Genomic DNA, 25133 nt, shown 5'->3' on the forward strand with positions numbered 1-25133 from the left:
TCCTAAGGCCCGCTTGACTTCACTCTCTAGGATGTCCGGCTCAAGTTCAGTGATATCATGGCTATCAGGGACATTCAGATCTTCCCTGTATAGTTCTTCTGTGTATTCTTTCCACCTCTTCTTAATCTCATCTGCTTCTGTTATGTTCCTGCCTTCTTTGTCCTTTATCATGCCCGTCTTTGCACAAAACGTTCCCTTGATATCTCCAATTTTCTTGAAGAGATCTCTAGTCTTTCCCATTCTATTGTTTTCTTCGATTTCTTTGCATTGTTCATTTAAGAAGGCCTTCTTGTCTCTCCTTGCTATTCTCTGGAACTCTGCGTTCAGTTGGATATATCTTCCCCTTTCTCCCTTGCTTTTCGCTTCCCTTCTTTCCTCAGCTACTTGTAAAGCCTCCTCAGACAGACACTTTGCTTTCTTGCATTTCTTTTTCTTTGGGATGTATTGAGTTGCTGCCTCCTGAACAACGTTACGGACCTCCGTCCATAGTTCCTCAGGCACTCTGTCTATCAGGTCTAATCCCTTAAATCTATTCCTCACCTCCACTGTATATTCATAAGGGATATGATTTAGGTCATACCTGAATGGTTTAGTGGTTTTCCCTACGTTCTTCCATTTCAGCCGAAATTTTGCAAGAAGCAGCTCATGATCTGAGCCACAGTCAGCTCCAGGTCTTGTTTTTACTGACTGTATAGAGCTTGTCCATCTTTGGCTGCAAAGGACATAATCCATCTGATTTCGATATTGACCATCTGGTGATGTCCATGTGTAGAGTCGCCTCTTGTGCTGTTGGAAAAGAGTGTTTGCTATGATCAGCATGTTCTCTTGGCAAAACTCTATTAGCCTTTGTCCTGCTTCATTTTGTACACCAAGGCCATGCCTGCCTGTTATCCCGGTGATTTCTTGACTTCCTACTTTAGCATTCCAATCCCCTATGATGAAGAGGACATCTTTTTTTGGTGTTAGTTCTAGAAGGTGTTGTAGGTCTTCATAGAACCGATCAACCTCAGCTTCTTCGGCCTCAGTGGTTGGGGCATAGACTTGAATTACTGTGATGTTGAATGGTTTGCCTTGGATTCGTACTGAGATCATTCTTTCATTTTTAAGATTGTACCCCAGTACTGCTTTTCCCACCCTTTTGTTGACTATGAGTGCTACTCCATTTCTTCTAAGGGATTCTTGCCCACAATAGTAGATATGATGGTCACCTGAATTAAATTCGCCCATGCCTGTCCATTTTAGTTCGCTGATTCCCAAGATGTCGATGTTCAGTCTTGCCATCTCATGTTTGACCACCTCCAGCTTACCTTGATTCATTGATCTTACATTCCAGGTTCCTAAACAATATTGTTCTTTATAGCATCGGATTTTCTTTTCACCACCAGACACATCCACAGCTGAGTGTCCTTTCGGCTTTGGCCCAGCCGCTTCACTCTTTCTGGCGCTACTTCGAAATGCCCTCTGCTCTTCCCTAGTAGTATATTGGACACCTTCCGACCTGAGGGTCTCATCTTCCGGCGTCATATTTTAAGCCTTGTGATACGTTCCATGGGGTTTTCTTGGCAAGAATACTGGAGTGGGTTGCCATTTCCTTCTCCAGTGGACCACATTTTGTCAGAACTCTCTGCCATGACCTGTCCGTCTTGGATGGCCCTGCACGGCATAGCTTATGGCTTCACTGAGTTACGCAAGCCCCTTCACCACAACAAGGCAGTGATCCATGAAGGGGATTTAGGTCATAGTTAGGAGCATTATACTTTCAGTAGGGGTAGTAGTGTTGCTTATGTAGTGCATAGAGATTAAGATGATTTTAGGATGGCTTACAAAAGTGCTGTTCTTCCTCTCCTCCCCATTTCAATAATCAAATTGAAAACGTTTGCCTCAGAGTTTGCCATAACACTTAACTCATGCTGGCTGTTAGTGTTTGGTCTAAGGAATATAATCTTGATTTTTCATTTCATAGGATATTTACAAGAGGAGAAATTCAACTATGATTAAACTAATTACAGGAATGTCTTTGCAAGTGTGTGAACCGAAGACATTTAAGTCCTACAGTCTGGTGTGTTTTGATATCAATATGGAGCCAGTGCATATGAATTCCATGTTAACATAATGGAAGTGTTGATCACAGTCAAATTGTTGGATTGAGTCAGATGAGCGTAGGGAGTGTACTGCTGTTAATGAGAGATCTAAACAAAATTCTCCTCCACCTTAAGTGTGTACAATGCGCTTGCGGTTTTGTATGTGTGTTGCATGAATGTATCAGGAACCTATCAGCTAATGTCCATGACATTACTGTTGACAATCAACATATTCATCTGCCCATGTCCTTGCCATTTTGAAATGTTCTAACGTATTATGTTTTTCCGGTTGAGCATTCCCTCTAGATTAAAACTCCAGCAGACTGTAGTCTTCTGAAATGTAACCACCCCCAAGATTCTGGGGTACACTAGCAGGGTTACTTCCTTCCCTGTAGCATTATCATACCTAGGCATTTCCAACATTGCCCATTTGAAGAAGAAAAATCCTGTATTTTTCTGTCTGTAGTACAGGACTATGCCTGAACTGCTGTATTTTAAAAAGCTTTGAAAGTGAAAGATGTTGCAGCAGTTTGTTGTGAGAATAAAAGTGGGAGAGACACCATCACCAGGTATGTCGTTTTGACCTCCTTGGAGGAAGGGCAGGATAAAAGAATTAACGTGAACACACAAATCTGGAAAGGAAAGATCAGAGAGGAACTTGTACATCCTCTAACAATTGTCCACCATCATTACTAAGTCCTGCCTTTTTTACTTTGAGAACCATGGCAGGCTATCAAAACTGTGAGGCGGCCAGCACCAGAGCAATGTGAAGAGTCGCTAAAACCTCTATGACAAATCAGTAAGGCAACTTCATTTTTTCTTAAGGCTTCCTGGAAAAGCCAGATGATTATTTAGGAACTTGAAAGCATAATCTAGGTATGGGTAGATATAAGGCTTGCTTTCTTTAGAATTTTGCTACTGTGTGCACATGTGCACTAGCTCCTCTTCCATCCCTGCCCTAACCAGTAGGCCCATAATAGACCACCATACTCTTACAGTGAGGGGTGTCAAGAAGCCACAGCCTGCAAAGGCTGGCATTTTAGCTTTCCAGATAATGGCTGGAATAGTGGCCTCAATTTCGGACCATCCTTTCATTCATGTCCCAGCCTGCAGCCCTCAAATGCACAGAGCAGGCTGGCAGGAAAAGGATCAGTCCCTTCCTTGAACATCAAAAAGAATACAAGTCCCTCAAAAAAGATACACATTTTTCAAACGTGATTGCAAGTTCAGGATGTGCAAACATTTTTCCAGGAAAATGCGCTCCCGTTCACATTCAGGGTTGCAAATGGGGCAACTTCAGCTGATTTGAGAACTGAAACAAAATTCTTGTACCTTTCTATTGAAAGCCTTGGGGGTTTAAACTTATTTGAGCATTATGCCCCCTTCAGGCCTTTAGCCCTATTACCAGATATTGGAGAAGGTAGTTATACATTGGTGAATGAAAGGCATTCTGCATATTTTCAGAGGCATACATTCCTGTACACAAGCATTGAGTGAATGCTGGCTTGCAATGAATGATTAAAAATGGCTCAAATTGGGCATCTGTTTCTTTCCTTCTGGTCTCCACCTTCTATTGTCCAACCTACTCATGAGACAAATTCCCCACTGCAAACAGAAGGGAATATGTGTACTATTTGTTTGTTTGTTCATGTATTCTACATATCTTTCTTGTATGTTCTGGCCAATGCTCTCCAAGGTTATGGAATTAGACATATGAATTGCGCTCAATGAGTAAAGGGTTAATTGGATCAAGACAGGAGTCATCTCCTAAATTGTCTTCCAGCTTTCTATTCCCCATTCCTTGATAAGGAATTGACTGCTGTTTCTTATGGAGATATGAGGGAGGCTGACTTGAAAAAATGAAACTGGAATTTGGGTGTGGGGGAGAAGCTGGTGTGTACTTAAGGAGAAACCTTCCCACTCCCACCCTCATGGTGTTGTTTCAGGCCTGTTATCCACATATTAAATGCTGTATAATAAATTTACCCCAATCATTGTGAGTTTAAACATCAAGTTTTAAAAAGGAAACTGTTATGCTTTATTCGTTAGTATACATGTTCAGAAGCCAGTGCAGGGTAGACTACTGCAGAGTAAGTGAACACAATGTATGGCAATTTCCAGAAGGGCTGCTGCGTTAGCCTGTTCTTGAACAAAGTGGAAGGGACTCCATGGTTTGAGAACAGAGGTGTTATAAATATACAAATGCTCCTATTGCAGATCAGGATATATTTAACATGGATGTGTTCTGTAGTTATATACTGTAGCTACATACTCTGCCATGACTGGCAGAGAAACACTACCTTTTTAAATGCCCTTTACAATTTGGAGGGTAATGGAGAATTTTGAAAATATACAAAGAAGAGCATTTTAAAAGAAATGTAAAAGTTTTAGTGAAATTATCCCCCTTGCCTCAAAATGTAGAATGCGGATAATACTAGGAAGCTTCTAAAATGCTGATAAAATTAAACATCAAAGGTTTAGCAGAATGTGGGATTGTTTTTCTTTGGGGATAACTGGATGTGCCACGTGACTCATATCTGTTTACATTTTTTCTAGTTTTGAATGGGAGTTGGAAATACAATTTTCTCTTAAAACCTTTCTCTGATCTTGGATCTATCAATGTATTTGTTTGTTTATTTGTTAATCATATTACTTGGCTGCCTTTCAAGACAGATGCTCTCCCAAGGCAGCGTACCACAACAAAACTTAATAAAACCCAATATGGTCTTAAAAAGCAATCAGACAACAACAACAGCAACAGCAAACATATCATGGGAAGGCCAAAATAAAATATTTTCAGGGCCTTCTTAAAGGCCTCCAATGATGGGGCCTAGCGGACCCTCAATGCCAACCTATTCCAGAGGTGTATGGCCTAAGCTGGTAAAACACACTTCTGAACACTGCAGCCACCTGGGCTTCCCCAGTTAGTACAGAGTCCAGGAGGACTCCCAGACTATGCACTTGGTCTTTTAGAAGGAGTGCAACCTTATCTAAGACTAGATGTAAACCTCCTTCCAGAGTAGTTGGTTTCCCAGCCCACAGTATCTCCATCTTGTCTGGATTACATTTCAGCTTGCTTACCCTCATCCACCCCAAAACAGCCTCCAGACACTGGTTCACAAGTTCGACAGCCTACCTGGGATGTATAGATGGAAACAAGAGGTAATGCTGAGTATCGTCCACATACTGATGACACTTCAGCCCAAACCTCCTGATGAGTTCCCCCATGTAGATCTTAAAAACCATAGGGGACAGGATGGAACCTTGCAGCACCCCACAGGCTAACGGCTGTGGGATGCAGCAAAAGTCCCCCAGTAATACCTTCTGAGGCTGCTCTGCCAGAAAGGACCAGAACCACTTTAAAACTGTACCTCCCAAGCCCAATCCAAATAAAGGAACCGGAAGTATACCTTGGGCAATGGTATTGAAAGCTGCTAAGAGGTCCAGAAGAACCAACAGGGTTGCATTCTCTCTATCCATTCTCCAGCATAAGTCATTAACCAGGCTGACAAAGGCAGTTTCCGTCCCATAACCAGGTTTGAAATCTGTTTTGAATGGATCTAAATAAACTGTCAAGGGTTAAGGACTATACATGAAATATTATTTCTGATGGAAGAAATTCTTCAGTGCAGAGGTGATTGTAATTATAGCAAATATTGGCGAGAAATAAAGAAAAATAAAGGCAACATTTTCAACCATACTTCTGTGTAAACTTTAATGCCTTCATTAAATGTAATAGAAATAGAAAACCAAAGAGGATCCTTAATAAACATATAATAATGGGTGAAATTCAGAAACTCCCTGGGCACTTTTCATGTCCCTCTCCCAGCAGCTGCAGCCTTCTGCTGCTACGGAAAATGCCCCTGTGAAGGTTTGGGGCCCTCTGTAACAGCATCTCATGAGATTAGAATAATATTGTCTCTCCATGCATGTGTGGAAGCACTTTGTGCACAGTAACAAACCTCCTTTGGAACTCAACCATTGTCTTTTAATTAAAAAAAAACATAAATATTTCAAACTTGTAGCCTGTAAATATAAGGATTAACAGAAAGACTACAGTACTGCATAGCGTGTTGTTTGCATTGGTTGCCTGCCAATTTGGAATTAAATCTTCTGCAGGAAACATATTGGAAAACAATGAGACTAATCAGTGTGCATTCAAAATATGTGATAAAGAAATAGTAAGCACGTATGAAGAGCCCTGCTGGATCAAACCAAATGCCTGTCTAGTCTGCATCTTCTTTCCCACAATGGCCAACCAGATGCCCATGGAAAGCCCAAAAGCAGGACATGAGATAATTAGCCTTCTTCCACTGTTTCCCAGCAACTGATTTTCAGAGGCATGTTGCCTCTGATCCTATAAGTAGCATATAGCCATCTTGACCAGCAGCCATAGATAACTTATCCTCCATGAATTTGTCTAACCCCCTTCTACAGCTGCCGACACTGGTGCCTAGGGCCAGCCTTGTCATTAGGCAAAATGAGATGTGGTGATCAGAACTGTACACAGTATTCCAAGTGTGGTTGCATCATAGATTTATATAAAGTCATTACAATAGTGACAGTTCTTTTGTGATCCCCCTCCTAATATCCCTAACATGGAATTTGCCTTTTTCAGAGCAGCTGCACACTGAGTTGACATTTTCATTGAGCAATCCACCATGATCCCTTTCCTAGTTGGTCACAACCAGCTCAGACCCAATCAGTGTATATGTGAAGTTAAGATTTTTTTGCCCCAATGTGCATCACTTTATACTTACACTCCTCATTTGCCATGTTACTGCCTGTTCACCTAGTTGCCTATTCTTGTGGATCCCTTTTTGTTTTTACTATCCCAAATAATTTGTTGTGGTTAGCAACTTGGCCACCTCACTGCTCACCCCTAACTTTACATCATTTATGAACAAATTAAAAAGCACCAGTTCCAAAAGAGATCCTTGGGGGGCCTCACTTCTTACATCTCTCCATTGTGCTAACTGTCCACGTAGTCCTGCTATCTGCTTCCTATTTGTTAACCAGTTACAAATCCAGAGGAGGACCCATCCTTCTATCCCATGACTGTTAAGTTTATTCAGTAGCCTTTGATGAAGGACTTTGTCAAAAGCTTTTTGAAAGTCAAATACACATTGTCTACCATATCTCCTCACATGTTGTTGACACTTCCAAAGAACTCTAATAAGTAGTGAGACAGGACTTAACTTTGAAGAAGCCATGTTGATTTCTTCAGCAAGATTTATCTTTCTGTATGTTTGATAATTTTATATGTAATCACACTTTCCACCAATTGTCCTGAAAAGGCACTAAGGTACTTGGCCTGTAATTCCCTGGATTCCCACCCACCCCTTTTTAAAGGTGTTTGGCTGCTTTCCAGTCCTCTGGTAAGAGGGCAATCTTAGGGACAAGTTGTATATTTTTGTTAGATCAGCAATTTCATATTTGAATCCTTTAAATATTTTTAGCTGGATACAATCTAGACCTGGTGATTTTTTTAATTTTTGATTTGCCAGTAAGCCCTTGAACTTCATCTCTCGTCACCACTATTAGACTACATCATCTGCAGTGAAGTCAGATACACAGAATTCATTCAGATTCTCTGCAATCTCCTTATCTTTCTTTAGAAGAACTTTATCTCCCTTATTGTGTAATGGTCAAACTGCCTCCCTAGCTGGTTTCCTGTTGCTGCTGAATTTAAATACTGTTTCATTATTGATCTTAATGTTTTTAGCAGTATGCTCCTCAAACTCTTTTTTGCATTTCTTTTTGTAAAAGTTTATATTCCTTTTTATTCTTATTTGGGCAAGACTTTCATTTTCTGAAGGAAGTCTTCTTGCCTCCAACTAGCAGAACTAATAGTTTAGCCACAATTCCTGATATTTGTTTACCCATCCCGTCCCCCATCCTCCCCGTAGGTGTGGTATCTATCTTAAAAGTGCATGTGTAAGACATTGATTAAATTGTATATTTAGGACCATATAAGCTGTGCCAACACTACAGTTCCAGAGAAGATGAAGTAAACCTGCCCCTCTCAAACTGCACACCCTTGTTTTTCAATCGCTATGTGAAACTATTGAGTGAAGTCATATGAAAGTTTAGACTGAAATGTCATCAGTATGCTGATAATACTCAGTTGTAACCCTTATCAGTTTCTAGGTAGGCAGTGGAGCTTGTGGCTCTGGCCAAATGGATTATATCACTCTGCTGCTGTGTGACATTTGGCTCCCTCTTCATTTCTGGGCTCAGTTCAAGGAACTCATTCTTAACTTTAGAGAAGCCACCAACACACTGCTCCAAAGGAGGAAGTCTGTCACCCAAAAAAGACAATAGATTTGCATAACATTGGCATATACTCATGTATTTATATAGATGCAAACTTAGAACTAATTACTATAATTGAAATAAAAATATATCTCACCATAGTGACCAGGTGTTCTGTGTCCAGATGCTAATTGTAGTACAGCTAACTCAGTCTTCTGTCCAGATGCTAACTGTAGGTGGGCAACTTCAAGGCCCCTGCTCTCCCTTCTAATGGGTTTTTATCTTCAAACAAGACTTGGACTGGACAGCCCTTCAGTTAGAGAACTGTTTTCTGGAAAATAGGACAAATTGACTGGGTAATGTAAGCACTGAGGCCAACATCTCTGCAGAAGCTCTCTAAAAAGTTGTGGGAACAGATTCAGAGCCAGATAAGGAAGAGGGCAAAGGAGTGGTAGAACTATCAAGGTCGCAGGAGATAGGGCAAAGCAGCAGTGGCAGAGAGGAGACTTTCCAGATGTTGGCTAATCAGTTGGATCAAGGCCAGCCAGAGACCTCTCCATCCATGGGAATGCAAGATCTTATAGTGTGTGTGGGGGGAGTTAGGAGTGCTGGACCCAAGAATCAGATGTCAGGTGAGGAGGGAGGAGCAACTTCGGGGCATGAGGAGTTCTAAAAGGTTGGCCACTCAAAAGAGTCTCTGGGGGAAGAACCTCCCTGAGGGTGGGACTGGAAAAGCTACTCAGGTTTCGTACTGTCGGCTGGTGCCACTTTTCATTGCAACTTCCTATCATAGTGTATTCATCAAAGGTAGCTTCTTATAGTCTAATTAGTATTATGCAAAGCTGACTAGAGAACTTCGCTTTGTGTTGCTGTATGCAGGTTATGTCTGTAACCTGAAGCACAGCTGATCTGGCTCTGGCTTTCATAATAAAAGCTATTTACTAAGAGATCATCTTCATTGTGTGACTACAAAGATGACCAGAGGCTTGGCTCTCAACAGGTTTGCATGATAACCACGGCTTGTCATGGCTTGTTTAAACAGGCCATGTGTTCTCTGAGGGTTGTTTAACCATTGCACAACCCACCCCTGCCAGGTTTGATGATACAACAAGCCGTGGTTGTGGCTTGAATATTCAAAATGTGCACATACCATAGCCCACTGTGGCTTATTTAAATAAGCTATGGTGGGCTGTTTGATCATGCAAACAAGCTCACTCCACCCTAACTTTAAAGCCCTAAACAGTTTGGAACCTGAACATCCTTAGGTCTACCGTCTCCATTATTATGCTTGCATCAATCTACATCTGATGTCCCCATGAGAACAAAGGTTTGGCAAGTGAGTACAAGGAGCAGGCTCTTCTCAGTTGTGGTGCTGATATTACAGATTTTCCTCCCTGGAGAATCCCACCGAGCTCCATTTTTGTTTTTTCCACCTCACTAAAACATGGCCTTTGGCTTAGATAGTTGATCACTAGACTCATTTCCTGCATGACTTAAGGTTCACTCTGCTTCTGTGTTTTGTTGGATTTTTTTTCTTTTTTGGATTTTTATTGCTCTCTCTAAATACTACTTATTATAATCTGCATTTTATTTGTTTGCTGTAAGCTGCTTTGAGCTTAATAAAGAAAAGTGAGGTAAAAAAAATCTCTGAAATTTCACATTTCAATTGGAGTATAATTCCTTGTATTCATCTTTATGGTAGTAATTAGTATTCTTAAAAGTTTCTAGTATTAATACACACTTGTATGCTAACAAAAAACTACTTCTCTTGCCTGCCCAATACTTAGCACAGGGCAACATCCTATATCCTTCTACCAATTTCTAAATTTTAACCCATAGCTGAAGCAGTACATTTATATAACATTACATAACTTTTAAAAAATAAACACTTTGAATTAAATTAAGTTTACCTATGTTGTATGTATTAAATTTGAAACATGCTACATAGAAGGGGTTGGCTGTCTTTGGGGCTTTTGAAAAGTTATTTAAGCAATAATGCCTCCAAAATGCACAGTTTCAGAGAAAACTATTTATTAAATACTTTGGCTTGCAGACATGAGTTTTTTATTATTTTTATTAGGAAAGTTTCACTGATTGCCACAGAGGTTGGCATGCCCATTATGCTAGCTTTCTAGAAGGAATTATTTGCTTGGCTGAATCCCATAAAGTTATATGTTTAAAATATGTCCAGTTTCGTAACTATAAGAATATACCTTTTGACAGTCTTCCCTCAGCTGTTCAGCCTGCCTGTGTTATCTAATTCATGATAATGGAAAAGGAATACACACAGAAAATGCAAGTAATTCTGGGATCAATGTGCACAGAGGAAACAGTATCAGAAAATGAAAACCCCGTCCATTTTCTGTTCATAGTATGGTAAGACCCTGCAGCTCTAGGCATCTTCTGTGTCACTGAAGTCAGAGAGGTAATATGATGAAAGCTTCATAACATTCAGTTGCCTAAGACAATGTATAACTAATTTGCACTAACCAATTTAATTAGCTCAGGGCTCCATTTACCAAATGGCTTGCCTCCGTTGACTGCCCCTATCAGATAAGCATCCTTCTGCTGTTTCTTCTAATGTTTTTAATTGTTTTTAGTTATTCTTTCATTCTTTGATACCATAGTTCACTTTTGATAAAGTCTGCAAAAAAAGTATTGTTTGGCTGTGTTGGGTTTTTATTCAATTAGGATTCAGAATGATTTTTCCCACTGAAAGTATTTAGCCAAGATTATGAGAAGATCAGTTTTGATGGAAAATATTTTATGTTTAATTTACTTTCAATTGTACGTTCAGCCATTGCCGTCCAGTTAAAATAATTTGATGTTAATATACCTTATTGGGTGTTTTGTGTGTATATTACATTTATATATTCTACTTTCCTGAAGTTCCATGAGGAACTATTTTAAAAATGCTTTTTACACAATAATTGCTCAAGGTTAGACTGTTACATAGATATCTACCTCTTCTAGATGTCTGCCTCTCTAGATACCTATTACAAGTTCTTTGTTAACAATGATTTATTAACAAGGTGATAAGCCTGGGATTTTGTATTTATCTCACACCGTTGTTCTAGGACTATTTGTATTACCTGAACTACATTGTCCAAAAGTTGAGTTTTGCTAAAACTATAAATATAGTAATTACTGTTATGCCAATACCCACTATATTTTTCTGTATTTACATGCAGCCAGGAGCTATGGACGGAGACGAGGTAAAAATTTATTTTAAATGTTTATCAAATATGGTCATGGGAGCAAAAGATCCAGGCTGTATACAGCTTATTTCTGTGTAGTAACAGGAATAACTTCCCCTTTATTACTATAGCAACACTAGTCATGATTCTGCTTCAGTAGCTTCATAATTACATGAACATGGTGGAGTGGGAAAGTGTTGAAACCAAAGAATTTGTTGCTCATAAAACCAACAAACCAGTCGCATTCTGGACAGGAGTAGCAGATGCTAATCCTGTCCAAAGAAAATTTGAATTTATTTTTTAAAAGAAAACTAATCTTGGAATGTTAACTAATTTCCATGGTAAGCAAGTAATGTTTTTTTCACTACTTAAAAAAATGACATAAACACACATGTTGATAATCATCTATCAAATTTTGTATTTAAAAGAACAGAAAAGGTTGTTGTTATTTTACTTGAACAGTTCCAAAATTATCCAGCAGTTGCCTGGAAGAGAGACACCAGTATACGCATATGCCTATTACATTAGTGCTACTATGCTTCTGGCGACATAGGGCTAAACTACATGTGACATTATTCACATTTTTCAGCCCAATGTGCATGATTCTTTACAAAGTAAATTGCTTGTGTGAAGGGGCCTGAACTGAACTGAGACCATGGTCTGGGGGAAGGCTTTTTAATCCTTTGCCCTGTTTTAGTTCCAAATGGAATCTTTCTTCACCCACCCAACACCTACTATTTGTGCATAGTAGCCACAAGCCCCGGATTCTGATCAGGACCATGGCAAAAGGTTAAGGATCCCCTCCCCCCACAACACGATCCCAATCTGCTCTCACCTCCCACCCCCATGGGCAATTTAGGTTAAAAAAAAAATCAACCACCAGACCAAACCACATGGACGGCAACATATGTAGTTTGACTATTCTTTTCAGCTTTTCCTAGGCACAGCTTTAAAAAATGTGACCCACTTTAGTTTTGATCAGAGTCTGTGGTAGACCATAAATCATGCGTATGTTCACCATTGGTAATTATTTTGTTTGAATACCATTTCCAAGTCTGTAATGCTGTGCACAAGCAGCTGTAATATAACTGATTTTTTTTAGTGCTCCTGCAATGTAGATCTAAAACTACCAGGGTTGATTTGTCACAAAATTCAAATTATATTAAATTTGCTATTAATTTTTTAAATTCTGACTTAATACCTGAAACTGTGAATGCTTGTTTATTTCCAATTGGTGGAATGCAAGAATCAGTTAACTCACACACCACATTCCTTCTTAAGACTGTTGTTTTTTTTTTGATGATACAGTATGTTTCACTAATGTTGAAGTAGCAGCTCTCATTTAAAGTTGTATTGAGGATTTTAACCCAGACTTCACTTTTATCATTTTAAAGTTGGTGAAATTGCTTCTGTTGAAGTAGATGTGTTAGGAGGCAGAACTTGAAATTCCCTTGAAGAGAAAAGTGTTGCTTTAGAAATACTCTTCAAAAGACAACTTTCTTCATGGTCTCTGTGCAGTACTACACATTCTGGACTTGTGCAGAGCAAAATTTGAAAATTTAAAATAAATACTTTTTGGCAGAAAGTCCACCCCCAGACCACTTTCGTTTTGTCCACAGAGGAAAGTTAAATTTCCTTTCTCTCTTCAGTGTATTTGGCATTTATTTCTCTATAGTGATTCTCTGCACTGCCCTGTGTTTCATCAGTGCGGTGCCTCTGGTGAACCTTTGCTGTTTAAGAGTGCTCTATTTGTGGCTGCAAGTGTCCTGTGGAAATGATTGCTGCTTTCTTTGCATTGGTGATGTGGAGACACCTGCCCCATTGTCAAAATTTCTGGAGGCAGGATTATAGGAACAGGTCCTTTGTCTTTGGACAGCTTTCTAGGAGCTGGCCCTTTTTGTGATGGACACTGAAGGCCAAGTTACCAGAGCTCCACTGGCTATATCAAAGGTGGGGAACCTTTTTCAGTAAGAATTTCAGGGACCTCATGCCAGCAGTAGGCAGGGCCACCCCACTGCTGTCATGTGGTACCCGACATGATTGCCCAGACCCCATTCACATACTCATATTTTTATACATTCTCTCTCTCTCTCTCCCCCACACACACACACGTGCACACACACATACTCTCCATCCTCTTGAAAATGCCCATCCTGCAATTCAGCTTTTTTAAAGTCTCCATTGGTACCAAAGAAGGCTTTTTAAAGGCATGATTGCAGCAGGGAAGGGGTGATTTTTCGAGGGGGGGTCATAGCATTGGGATGGGAGGGTTAGCTGTTCCCTCTCCAGTAGCAACCGCTGCCCCCCCTCAAATGGAGCACATTGTGAGGGGGAAGTAGGGAAAAATGTGTGAATTGCCCAGAGAGCTTCAGCTATGGGGTGATATAGAAATATAGTAAATGAATGCATGAAATTAAAATCTCTTATCTCCAATCAGCTTCTGATTGGAGATAAGAGATCTTGGTCTGGGGGAGGAGGTAGGGCCTATAGAGAGGGGGCTGAGTCTGGGGGGAAAGCTGGTGGTCCAGATGGCGACCTTCTGTGGACTGGAGGCTCCCGATCCTTGGGCTATGCAACTTGGCTACATCTTGATCCAGTCACTCTTGTTACAGACAGCCAAATCCACTTCTGCACACTAGAGCAATTGCAAGTGCCGTTACAGTCCCCTCTAGCCAAGCTAACATACCACCATACTTGAGTTGGCCTAGCCTCTACATTGAGCATGACTGTGGTCACCATGGTTCTCTCCAGTTCCGTACCAGTATTGGTTCTGAAGCTCACCAAGGAGGCAGTAGTTCTGACAATGGTCAAGCATCTAGCCTTGACTTATCAGGTATGGATGTCCAAGTTGACATCTTAGTATCAACAAGACCAGTTTCGTACCAAAGTTAGTTCAAAAGTTTGGCTTGGATGCTTTTTCCAACATCAGACAATCATCTCACCTTGACCCTCCAGGTGCAAAAGGCTAATACTACATTGTCTACCTCATTGGTAAAAGCATGGTTAAGAAAAGAAAGAAGACCAGGGGCTATAGACCACTGTCTCAGGATCAGCATCCCTGGAGACAGGTTCTTCTGAGGACAAAGTTTGGGATGAGACCCCTCCTAAATAGAAAGATCTGATGTTGCCACCATTGTTCCAGAGGTCACATTTACTAGTCTCTACAAGATAATTGTTGCCCATGGGGTTACTGTCCTTCCCCAGGATCGAGGAGATCTTCACTTAGTTCCTGGTCTTCAACCCAAGACAACTACTGCTTTAGCCAAAGCAACCTAGAGTAGCTGGCCAGATGGGTGATTAATAAATCAAATAAATAAATAAACTTGCTGGCCTTTGGCTATCTCCAGGATCCCATTGGCTATCTCCGGGCTATCTCCGGGATCCCATTGATGGGGAACATTCACATTATTGGTGCTCTTGATCTCTGCACCCCTTCAGAACCATAGAAGCTGTCGGAACTGAGACATTGACACCCTAAAGACCTAGGATGGGTAAAATACTTAGAATAAAAACTTTGACATCAAACAGCACTTGGCATCAGTTGGACTATTTCCCTGTGGGAAAGGGTTCAGTCTTCTTTGCTAAAGGAAGGGAGATGTTGGTTGAGAAAAATGCCATCAGGGAAAAATAACTTGTTCAAGTCCCTCTGTGGAATTGTGACCATTATCCATTTATTGATGACCAGGAAATAGTTCAATAACAGGGCACGCAGGCCTGGCAGTTGGCAATGCATAGCTAAAGAAGTGCAGCTGAGAATGACTTTCTCCCCATGACAGCCAACCTTTGACTCTCTTGAACTGTTGAAGCCAAGTGAGGCTTTGCCATGACTTCCCTTTACTGGCATCCACAGTTAAAGTTTAGGGTTGGATGTTTTAATAGGAAGCCTAAGAAGTCCAGGATGGTGACATCTTAGATATCCTTCCTCTCCTACACATCAGTGCATGTTTTCCTTTCAATGACAGATCCTCATGGCAATGGCCACAGTCAGAGCAGCAGGGCTTGCCTTTGTCCCTCTGAGATTGAGAGTATGTGCAGGATTCATGATGAAGAGATTAAGGAGATGACACTTGTTTGTGCACATCTGTCCTTCCCGTACAGCTCAAATCTTCAATGGTTTGCCTACAGACATAGCTGTTAAGTCCAATTGTCTTGCATCCAGATCCGGAGTCTGTTGATAACCTCCATAATGGCTGTGGCTCCCTTTCTGTATGTGGGAATATGTCCATTTGCTGTCTGGACATCTTTCAAACATGTGCACTATTGGATGAGACTCCTTTTCCACCTCTGAAATGCTTCATTCAGCCATGGGCTTGGCATTCCCTCTGTTTTATGCTTCCAAGCAATCTGCTCTGTAGGTTTTCTTTATTCCACAGCTTCCTGAGGCCATGGTCATAACCTATGATACTCATCAGGGTTGGGGAGCCTACTATGTGAATCTGACATTGATGCTGTGTTGAAAGAGGTCCTCAAATTAACCTCAATGTCTTTTGGCATTCAAGATTCCTCTTTGGGAAAAGGCCATCCAGGTGCCAAAAAATAGCATGGCAACCATCCTTGGCATAAGTAAGTGGAGTGGCATGGGTAAAGAACTCTCTTAAGCACTGTGGATATGTGCAATAGCATCACTCCTATGGCAGTTGACCTGTGGATAAGCCGATGATTTGACAGACCAGCTTGATCAGATAGGACCCTGATCCAATGCCTATTTCGCCTCTGTGGATGCCACCTCCACCAGAAAGTACTGCTGGTTCTGCACCCATGAGGATGTGAACTGTGGGTCATTAGAGGACTTGTTCCTCTTCAAGTGGGACTAACATTTATTTTCATATATGTCTCTGATCCCACTGATAATTAGAATAATTGCAAGAGTAAGACATAAAGAGACAGACTGGATTCTTGCCACTTCCCAGTGGCCAAGACAGGTGTGTCGTTCCCTGTTCTTCCCATACAATGATTATACTTGCTGGAGGCTTCAAACCTTCCCTCTCAGGAAGATTTTCCATTCCAACGTCCTCAATCGCAAGCTTGATGGTCTGGTCTGGTGTATCTAACCCCACTATGCCTCCCCAACTTAATAAAGTGGTGCATGAACCTTCCATGCAGACTTCTTATTCAACCAAGTAGACTCATTTTTTGAGGTTTTTTGGCTCAGCATAGATTTAGGGCAGTGGCCTGCCCACTGTCTGATATCCTAGGCTTTCTGATTGCACTTCAGAACAGATAGATTAGAATTTTCCCTGCTTGGAGTTTGTTTAGTGGCTATTTCTGCTTTTCATTATCCTGTTGATGATTTCACAAGGTTTTTTCACACTTTTTAGTGAAACTATTCATGAAGGGTTTGTTGAACCTCTACCCTCCTGTCTGAGCCCCTCTGCCACTTTGGTGTCTCTCAGTGATTCTCATAGAGCTAAGGATGAAGCCCTTCAAACCAGTGACTACTTGTGACCTCAGGCTTCTCACTTTCAAGGTGGCCTTGCTCATCACTATTTTTTCAGGAAATAGATCTAGTGAGCTCTGCACTCCTTGTTCCGGACTGCCCTATCTCATTCTGCATAGGGGCAGGGTGGATAGTTCATTTTAGCCAAAAGTAGCTGTCAGTCTGAACTAGGACATACTGTTCTTTCAGTGTTATACCTAAACCCTTCCTTGAGCCTAGAGTGTTCACTGTGTGTGCAGGATGTAAGGTGAACCTTGACCTTTCATATTGGTGGAACTACAGGAGTCCAGCTTGATCCTAGTCTCTTTATCAACTATGAAGGTCCTCGAAAGGGTTGGCTGGTGATAACATGGTGTTTTATGTATTGGATTTCATCCACCATGAAACTCTGCTACAAATTGGCTCAGCTACTGATTCCCTCAGGAATCTGTGTACACATGACAAGGGCTATTGCTTTATCCATGGCATTCCTCAGGGGTATCTCCATTCCCAAACTTTTCCATGCTGCTATCTGGTTGCCATCCTTGACATTCATCAGGCATTGTGTTCTGGATGTTCAGGGTCAAGAAGATGCATTGTTTGGACATTAAGCTCAGTGGTTGCTTGAAGCCACTTGTCCCACCTCCAGGTAGGTTAGCTTGCTATTCTCCTATATGTGGGATGACACAAAGATCATGACAAAGAAAAACAGGTCGCTTATCTGCAACTGTGGTTCTTTGAGTAGGCATCTGTTCAGTCATATAATCTGCCCTCCTTCCCCACTGCAGGTGTTTCTAGTATGTTCCTCTTGCTCTAGCACTTCTACACACAGGCCACTGCAGAAGGGCATTAAGGAATTGAGAGGGAAGGCGGGACCCCAGTCAGTATGCCAAAGAAATTGTATCACCTAGCTCTCTGAGGTTCTGAACTGTGCTCTGCTCAGGCAGAGAACCATGCATGACTGTACAGATGGCTACTCGAAGAACTACAGTTAAAGGTAAGCAACCTAATTTTACTCAGTTGTGTTTGCACAGAAGACTCATGAATTAACATCCCGTGTCAAATGCTGCAGAATTTTCAAACATAGAATCTTATTTAATGGCTCTTTTGCTTATTTTTTGGTAAGATTTATGGTTCGGCGAGAAAGCTAAGGTTATTTTGCTAGGATTTTTTTTCTCCATGGTAACCTCTATTTTCTTTGTACTTACTAAAAATGTAGTGCCTCATAAGTGAAAGGAAGATGATGACTAATGTATTCAATCTGCTAGCAATTCCATCTATATGATAATCCTACCTTTGGTAGTGTCAGTACTCCTGTTTAACCCATGAACTGAAACCTGCTGTGAACTGTGACTTCAGATCCTGAGTTAAGCAGGAACCCTGATTAGTTCCAACAGCAGACTTCCAGAAATGTTGCTTAAGACATGGCTCTAGCAAGCACTTCCTTTGTGCAGAAATGGATCATGCTAGTATTTAAACTACAAATTTAGGTTGCTAGTAAAATTTTACCCCTACCCCAGCAAGTATAGCTATTGGAGATGTTTTGCTTTGGGATTGTTGATGTCCCACTGCCATAAATAGCTATTGGATAATGGCCCTAATGTATCATTTTGAATACCCTGCCAACTCTAAACAGCTTTCCTCCTCGTTTGTTCTTTCCCCCTTATTTCTTCTGCCCAACCCTTTTTGGAGGCTATATATGCTCACCCTCTCTCATATATAAACAAGGCTTTCACTTAGCAGCAAAACTAGCCCAGTTCTTTCCTTTATATGGAAAAGGAGATATTCTAGTGGATGGGCATGAGGGACAAGTTTTTTTCTGTTGTAGCACCAAAGCTATCGAAAAATGAAATATGTATCTCTTTCTGCAGGTTTTTTTTGTTAAGTGTTGCTGGTTAATACTGTGCTAGGCACATTTAAATGTTTGGACTGGCTGGTTTTAAAATAATTTTGTTGTTGCTGCTTATAAAAATGTTTAGCTTGTTTTTATTATTTTGGAGTAGTATCCAACGATGCCATTTTGTTTACACAAATTTTGTTGCACTAGCGTAAGGGACTTCTAGTTCAATGCCAATAGCATTAGCTTGTGTGACGGGATTCCCCAGAAAACCCGTTGCACAAGGTAACACTATTGGCATTGCTCTAGAGGTCTCTTACCTAGTGCAACGTAATCTGCATTAGCAGCATGAAACTGTTGGATACTGCTCTATATTATTAACCTTCTTGATAATTTTTTTTTAACGAAAAGGGATATATATGTCTTAAAGATACTGATGACCATATCCAGTAAAATGCCAAGAGAAAGCAATATTAGGATAGGACCTTAATCTAGAACAGGATGGGCGACCTGTGGCCCTCCAGATGTTTTGGCCTACAACCCCTATCAGCTCTAGCCAGCGTAACTAGTGGTGAAGGATGATGGAAGTTGTAGGCAAAAACATCTGGTGAGCCTCAAGTTGTCCCACCTCTGATCTAGAAAGACCCACAGACTTTCCCTACAATTCTGAACTAGTACAGCATTTTAAAGTGGAAGCTGAGATGTCCAGCATTCTATCTAACAAGTTTCTTTGTGGCCAGCATAAAATTTTTACCAAGCAGCACTTACATATGAACAGTGACTGATGCAAATAATTCCTACATAGACTTGTATCCTAAGGTAAGTTAACCTAAGGAAGTTAATGGAAGGAATATTTCCTGTGCCGTCCTTATCCCTATATTCACCTGCGCTCCTGAAAAGCCTCTTTGTATGGTCTGGGGCCCTCCTGAACAACATACGATGAAGTGCAAGAGCTGCTAGCACAGAGGACAATCGTCCAAAATTGAGCTAACTGCCACCCAATGTTGGTTGCTTCTCCTCTTCACCAGTGCTCTCCCCACACACTCCATCTCATATTGCTCGGGAAGGCTGACCCTCCGGATAGGCTTTTTGGAGAGTGCAGGTTGCTTTGGGGGTGGGGAGAAATTTCCCTTCTGCGAGCTTCCTTAAGTTCTTATCTTAAGGTCCATCCCATTGTTCTGGAGTAAATTCAAAATAGGAATTACTGGTTACTTGTATTAATTAGGAGCTGCTCATGGTTCTACTTTACTCTCTGTTTCAGGAAAGAATGCCTATTTATGTGGCCAATGTTACTTCAAAACAAGGACCCTTGAAACAAAGGCGGAGCGTTTCCCACCACACAATAAAGAGCAGTTCAGGGTTTCAGTGCAGTTGAACTTGCCAAAGCTCTTTTTAGTTTGATAAATTTAAACTATATATTGTACTGAAAAGCTGTTAGGATTTTGTAATGCTGTCTGGACCACACAAAGATTTCAGGTGACAGAAGAAGAGGTTAATATTTCATATTGGACTTTTATAATAATTTCTTTTGCATCCAAGAATCTAGGCACTGGACAAAGAACATCAAAAGTGATATATCTGTCTGCAGGCTTATATTCTAATCAATACTCAGTGTGAAAATGGCCACAAATGATGATGGGAGGGGTGTGCTTTAAAAATTTCTTTTGGAGACTACACCCTTAGTAAAAGAGAGAGAGAGAGAATATAATGTTGATCTCCCCTTTCCAAGTTGGCGAGAATTCTAAACTCACTTGATTGCTGTGTGTATGTCTGAGAGAGAGAGAGTTGCTGATATTACCCCACTACATAGGGGCACATGTTCAAATCAGTCATTGCTGGCTCATTGGTATCAGAAAGTATATTTTGGACAGGTAGGGACAACCACACATAAAAAAATTATAATATGAATTTATTCATACTTGACCAGATGCCTTGGAAAATCAGCTTGACCCTTGTAGTCATTCACTTAGGGTAATGATGTCTTCTAGGAGAGTGATTTGAGAGCCACTGTTCAAGCCATTCTGTGATATATTGTGCAGCTAGGCAAGTGAAATATTCTAGACTGGCAAAGCTTTTATACTTAACTGCAAGGTTGAATTCACCTGTCTCCAGATATGACAGCGATAGGGCAGGAGTTTAAAAACCATTGAGGGGAAACATGAACAGCAGCATCTTAAGCAGTCTGTTTGTTTAATTGAATCTACCTTTCCAGAAAAGTGTAAAATTTTGATTTCTACAAAATCTGTTGCAGGTCGGTCTTCACTCTTTCCTTTTGAAGATGGCTTCTTAGATGACAGTCATGGTGACCAGTCTTTATCATCGGGTCTCAGCTCACCAACCCGCTGTCAGAATGGTGAAAGAGTGGAACGCTATTCTAGGAAGGTGTTTGTTGGAGGTCTGCCTCCTGATATTGATGAAGGTACTGTGAAACAGTAATGTGTAGTTGTGGTCAGAAGGGATTTCTTGTCTTTTAAAAGCAGCTAACAAGTAAGACCCAATAGAATTTCAGGCTCTAGTCCAGTGATGGGGAACCTATGGCTAAGAAGGGGGAGGGGGTGGGAGTGCCTGAACCACAGTCAGGAGGAGTGCTCCTTGAAGCTATAGCTCAGTCCACTTCACACTTCCCTTGCCTTCCCTGACTGGGGATGGTAAAGAAGGAATAAAGCAGGGTGCTCACTCAGCCAGTACCTGGAGGAGCTGCTTCTCCAGGTGCTGGATCAGAGTGCAGCCACTTTGCGTACCTCTCTTTGCATGGGTGGCAGGAGATAGGAGAAGCTGGCTGCTTGAGTCCCTTTCTCTGTGCAAAGAGAGGTACAGAGTGATTGCACCATGCCTCTCTTTGTACAGAGAAAGAGGACACATTCACACTATCACAGGGAGAGGGTGAGTAGTGGAACCATGCTGCAGGAAGGGCCAAGTGAGCCATGACGCGCATGCCCCACACATGATAGCGGAACCACGCAGGGCAGTATGGGTTCCTTATCCATCCCCACTCCGTGGTTCTGTCGTCATCCTCCCACTGCTGCAGCCACTTATCCCAGCGGCCACTGTGGCGGGAATGGGATCATGCCAGCTGCTTCAGCCATTGCTATACAACCATGACTGTAAAGTTTGGCCGTGTGGGCTAGAGCATTGCCAGAACTTCTGCGCACTCTAGGCGGCCGTCTCTATGGTCACCCAGATTTATCAATGGAGCAACCAAATTTACCTACGGTGAGCCCAACACACAACATGGTAAGCCACCCCGAGGGCCTGTACCCACTCTACAGAGGGTGGGTAATGAGGGTGGATAACTTACCAATCATGGGCAGGCAAAACACACCCTGCATGATATGCTAACCCATTGCGGGTTGCTCCTGAACGTGACCCATGATGGGTTAGCGTGTCATCTGAACCCAGCCAGTCCCTCTTGGGGGAAGGGAAGCAGTTTCTTGGGATGAGACCTGCCCCTGGCATCATCCGACCGCTTAGATTGGCCCTAGGACCAATCTAGCTCCCCACCCCTGATCTGGGCCTTCACTTGCAACACCCAAGTCAACAACATATAACCAGAGAAGTAGGCTCTAATATTCTTACACAATGGGGCTGTTCACATAATATGCTAACCCGCACTCAGTGGTTGAGTTTTGTTGTTGAACTGTGGCTTATTTGTTGAACCGTGGGTTAGCGTCTTGTCTGAATGCCGGACATTTTCCATAAGGTGGCTTGTTAACCATGCAGTGTGCCTTGTTAACCACCCGAATAGCCCAATAACAAACCATAAGCCACACTGCATGGTTAACAAGCCATCCTGTAGAAAATGTCCTGGATTCAGACAATACACTAACACACAGTTCCACAAACAACCCACACTCAACTTCTGAGCGTGTTGTGCAAACCCAGTCACTGGGTTTTATTAATTAAATAATATTTCCATATGTCAACATCTGAAAATAGTGAAAGGTACTTAAAACAAACTGGTTAACAAATGATACCCATTTTAGCAAATACAGATGAATACCGGTATGTATGGTTCTTTTTAACTCTTAGCTTGGCCCATTAGAATCTTAAATACTCAAGGGAATGTTAGTCTCTCTCTCAAGCTTGGAGCAAATTGCTGTATAAAAACACAATAATAAATATCCAACGAAAATAATTGATATGTTCAACTTTATGCCTATTGAAAACAGCCCTTATACCAAAAACCATCTCCAAAAGAAAGATTTAATAATTCTTACAAAAGGGGTTTAGGGACAACTTTTGGTGATTTTGTTGAAGTCTTCCATATGTACAGCCACTGACAATGCCTCTCTCCAGATGTCCTTGTGGTTCAAAGTTCACATTGAGTAGAATAAATAAGAGGGCATTCTTAGCAGTTGTAAGTGATCATGTCTATATTAGGCAAGGACAGTATGTAAAGGTACACAGGACAAAAGCTTCTTAGAACTGTATGGATTCAAAACCAGCATCTTCAATTATTTCTGGAATACAACAGAAAGCCAGCTCAGATTGCAGAGCTTTGGTGTAACGTGCTTCTGGTGGCCAGTACATTCAGAACCCAGTGAAGTTGCAAAAACTTTCAAGGGTTGGCATATGTAGTCTTTACTGTGCATCCACTTTATTAAGCAAGCAGAAATAATTTTCAGTGCATACAATTGTAAATGTTCTTCCTTCCCTTCTTCCTCCACTAGTTATACCAGAGTCGTCTGCTATGCATCAGCATATTTTGCCAAATACATAGAAAGACACAAGATTTAAACTCTATTTTTAGTATTGGGGCTTTGAAACAAAGACAGTGTGTTGAGTTAGATTTCGTTCTCACTGAGAGAATAAACCTGTGTTTGGGTTGTATCCTACAAAAAGATTCCTTACATATTAACTAGAGCCCTATTCAGGCATTCAGATGTTCATGCAATCAGTGGGAGACCAGGATTGTGGTTGGTAGATCCATTCCCTCCATGGTGGCACCACCCCCCTCCATACTTACGAGGGGGTAGATCTGAAATAGGGAGACTGCCATACATGTGTGGGTTCTTCACTCTCACACAGTTGGAATCACATGAGAGAGAATGCCCGAAAAGGACTTAAATGTTCAAAGAATTGTTTTCTTTGGAGGAATACTCAACCATGTGAGTCTTCATCTATAGTCTGAAAACTACAGACTAGTTAATTAGCCTAATTAATATAATTAATAGTACCAGTACCATTCATGTACATGGCATTTTAAAGAGAATGAGAAGACATGTCTCTGTCCTTGAGGGGCTTACAATCCAGAAAATAAGACTCAAAGCAGACAGAGAAAGGGGAGGTGAAAGAAGGCAGAGGCTGACAGAGGGAAAATATGTGATTATTTCAATTACACCTACTTAGTCTTAGTTACAGCCTAGACAACTGGCTTACTCTCTGTGAGAATTAGACTTCAGCAATGGTGGGAGCAATCCTATCGGGATAGGCAGCTGCTTCCGAACTCGGAGATGACCGCCTGTCCAATGAAAGGTGGGTAGAGCGCAGAGGGGATCTTCTCCTGCGTGCTCCAGCCGCCCTGCATTCACGGCTAGACGGCCAATTTTGGCTGTCTAGCTGTGGGACCTCGGAGCAGTGGAGAGGGAGGCTGGATGACACATAAGAAGCATCATACCAGCACTTCCGCACTCCCCCCCTCCGGGAACGCCCCCTTTTCCTCCGCTCCATGCTGCTCTTAAGAGCACAGAGCCTAGGGACGTTCCATGCTGCCTATGAGGGGGTGGGGAGGCGATTCTCCAGGAACCGACCTCGGAGTGCCGGCTCCAAAGTTGGTTCCTAGAAACTGACCAATCCTATGGCCGTCTAGCCACTGTGTAGCAGCCGGAGGATTGCTCCCTTAGGCTGTAATCCTATACACAAATACCAGGGAATAAGATTCATTGAACTCAGTGAGGCTTACTTCTAAGTTAAGATGGATAGGGTTGTACAGTTAACCTTAGTATAAGTACATACATAGAAAAATGTGACAATATTTTGGCTAGGCTGACTTAGGGGTGACTGTACACAACATGCAATTCTAGAAAATTTAGCCCAAATTCTTCTCTTGTAGCAAAATATCACAATATAGAGGAATTGGATTAAATAACCTAGAACTGATTGCAGGACAAGTAACCCTTAAGTTTAAGACCACACTAATTTCTTGATGAGATATGGAATGTAAAACATTTTGAATTTTGTTGGGCTCTTGATGTTGATCTCAGTAAAACACAAAACATTTAATTTTATGTATTTGGAGCAATTTAAGTTTCTATAAAAATGTAGAGATTTCCCAGGCAGATTGGAAAAGCAGCATAACCTTAGGTGTATGAACGCCTAAAGAAAATCCTAGATTACATGTGACAAAT

The 25133-nt window shown here is 41.4% G+C and overlaps 1 protein-coding gene across 9 annotated transcripts in view; it reads left to right on the forward strand.

The window, feature by feature from the left end:
- CPEB3 (cytoplasmic polyadenylation element binding protein 3) overlaps positions 1–25133 on the forward strand; it is a 126395-nt gene that overhangs the window by 61647 nt on the left and 39615 nt on the right. For 5 of the 9 annotated variants that reach the window (XM_084845891.1, XM_084845890.1, XM_084845898.1 and 2 more), the window contains 2 exons: positions 11528–11551; positions 21038–21205. In XM_084845891.1, the coding sequence (XP_084702017.1) occupies positions 11528–11551; positions 21038–21205 (192 nt within the window). The remainder of the gene's footprint in view (positions 1–11527; positions 11552–21037; positions 21206–25133) is intronic. The other 4 variants (XM_084845894.1, XM_084845897.1, XM_084845893.1 and 1 more) reach the window with 1 other exon arrangement.

This window comes from Heloderma suspectum, chromosome 3 (assembly GCF_057233095.1).
Source record: "Heloderma suspectum isolate Gila_16-S chromosome 3, 16-S_ref, whole genome shotgun sequence".
NCBI classification, from domain to species: domain Eukaryota; kingdom Metazoa; phylum Chordata; class Lepidosauria; order Squamata; family Helodermatidae; genus Heloderma; species Heloderma suspectum.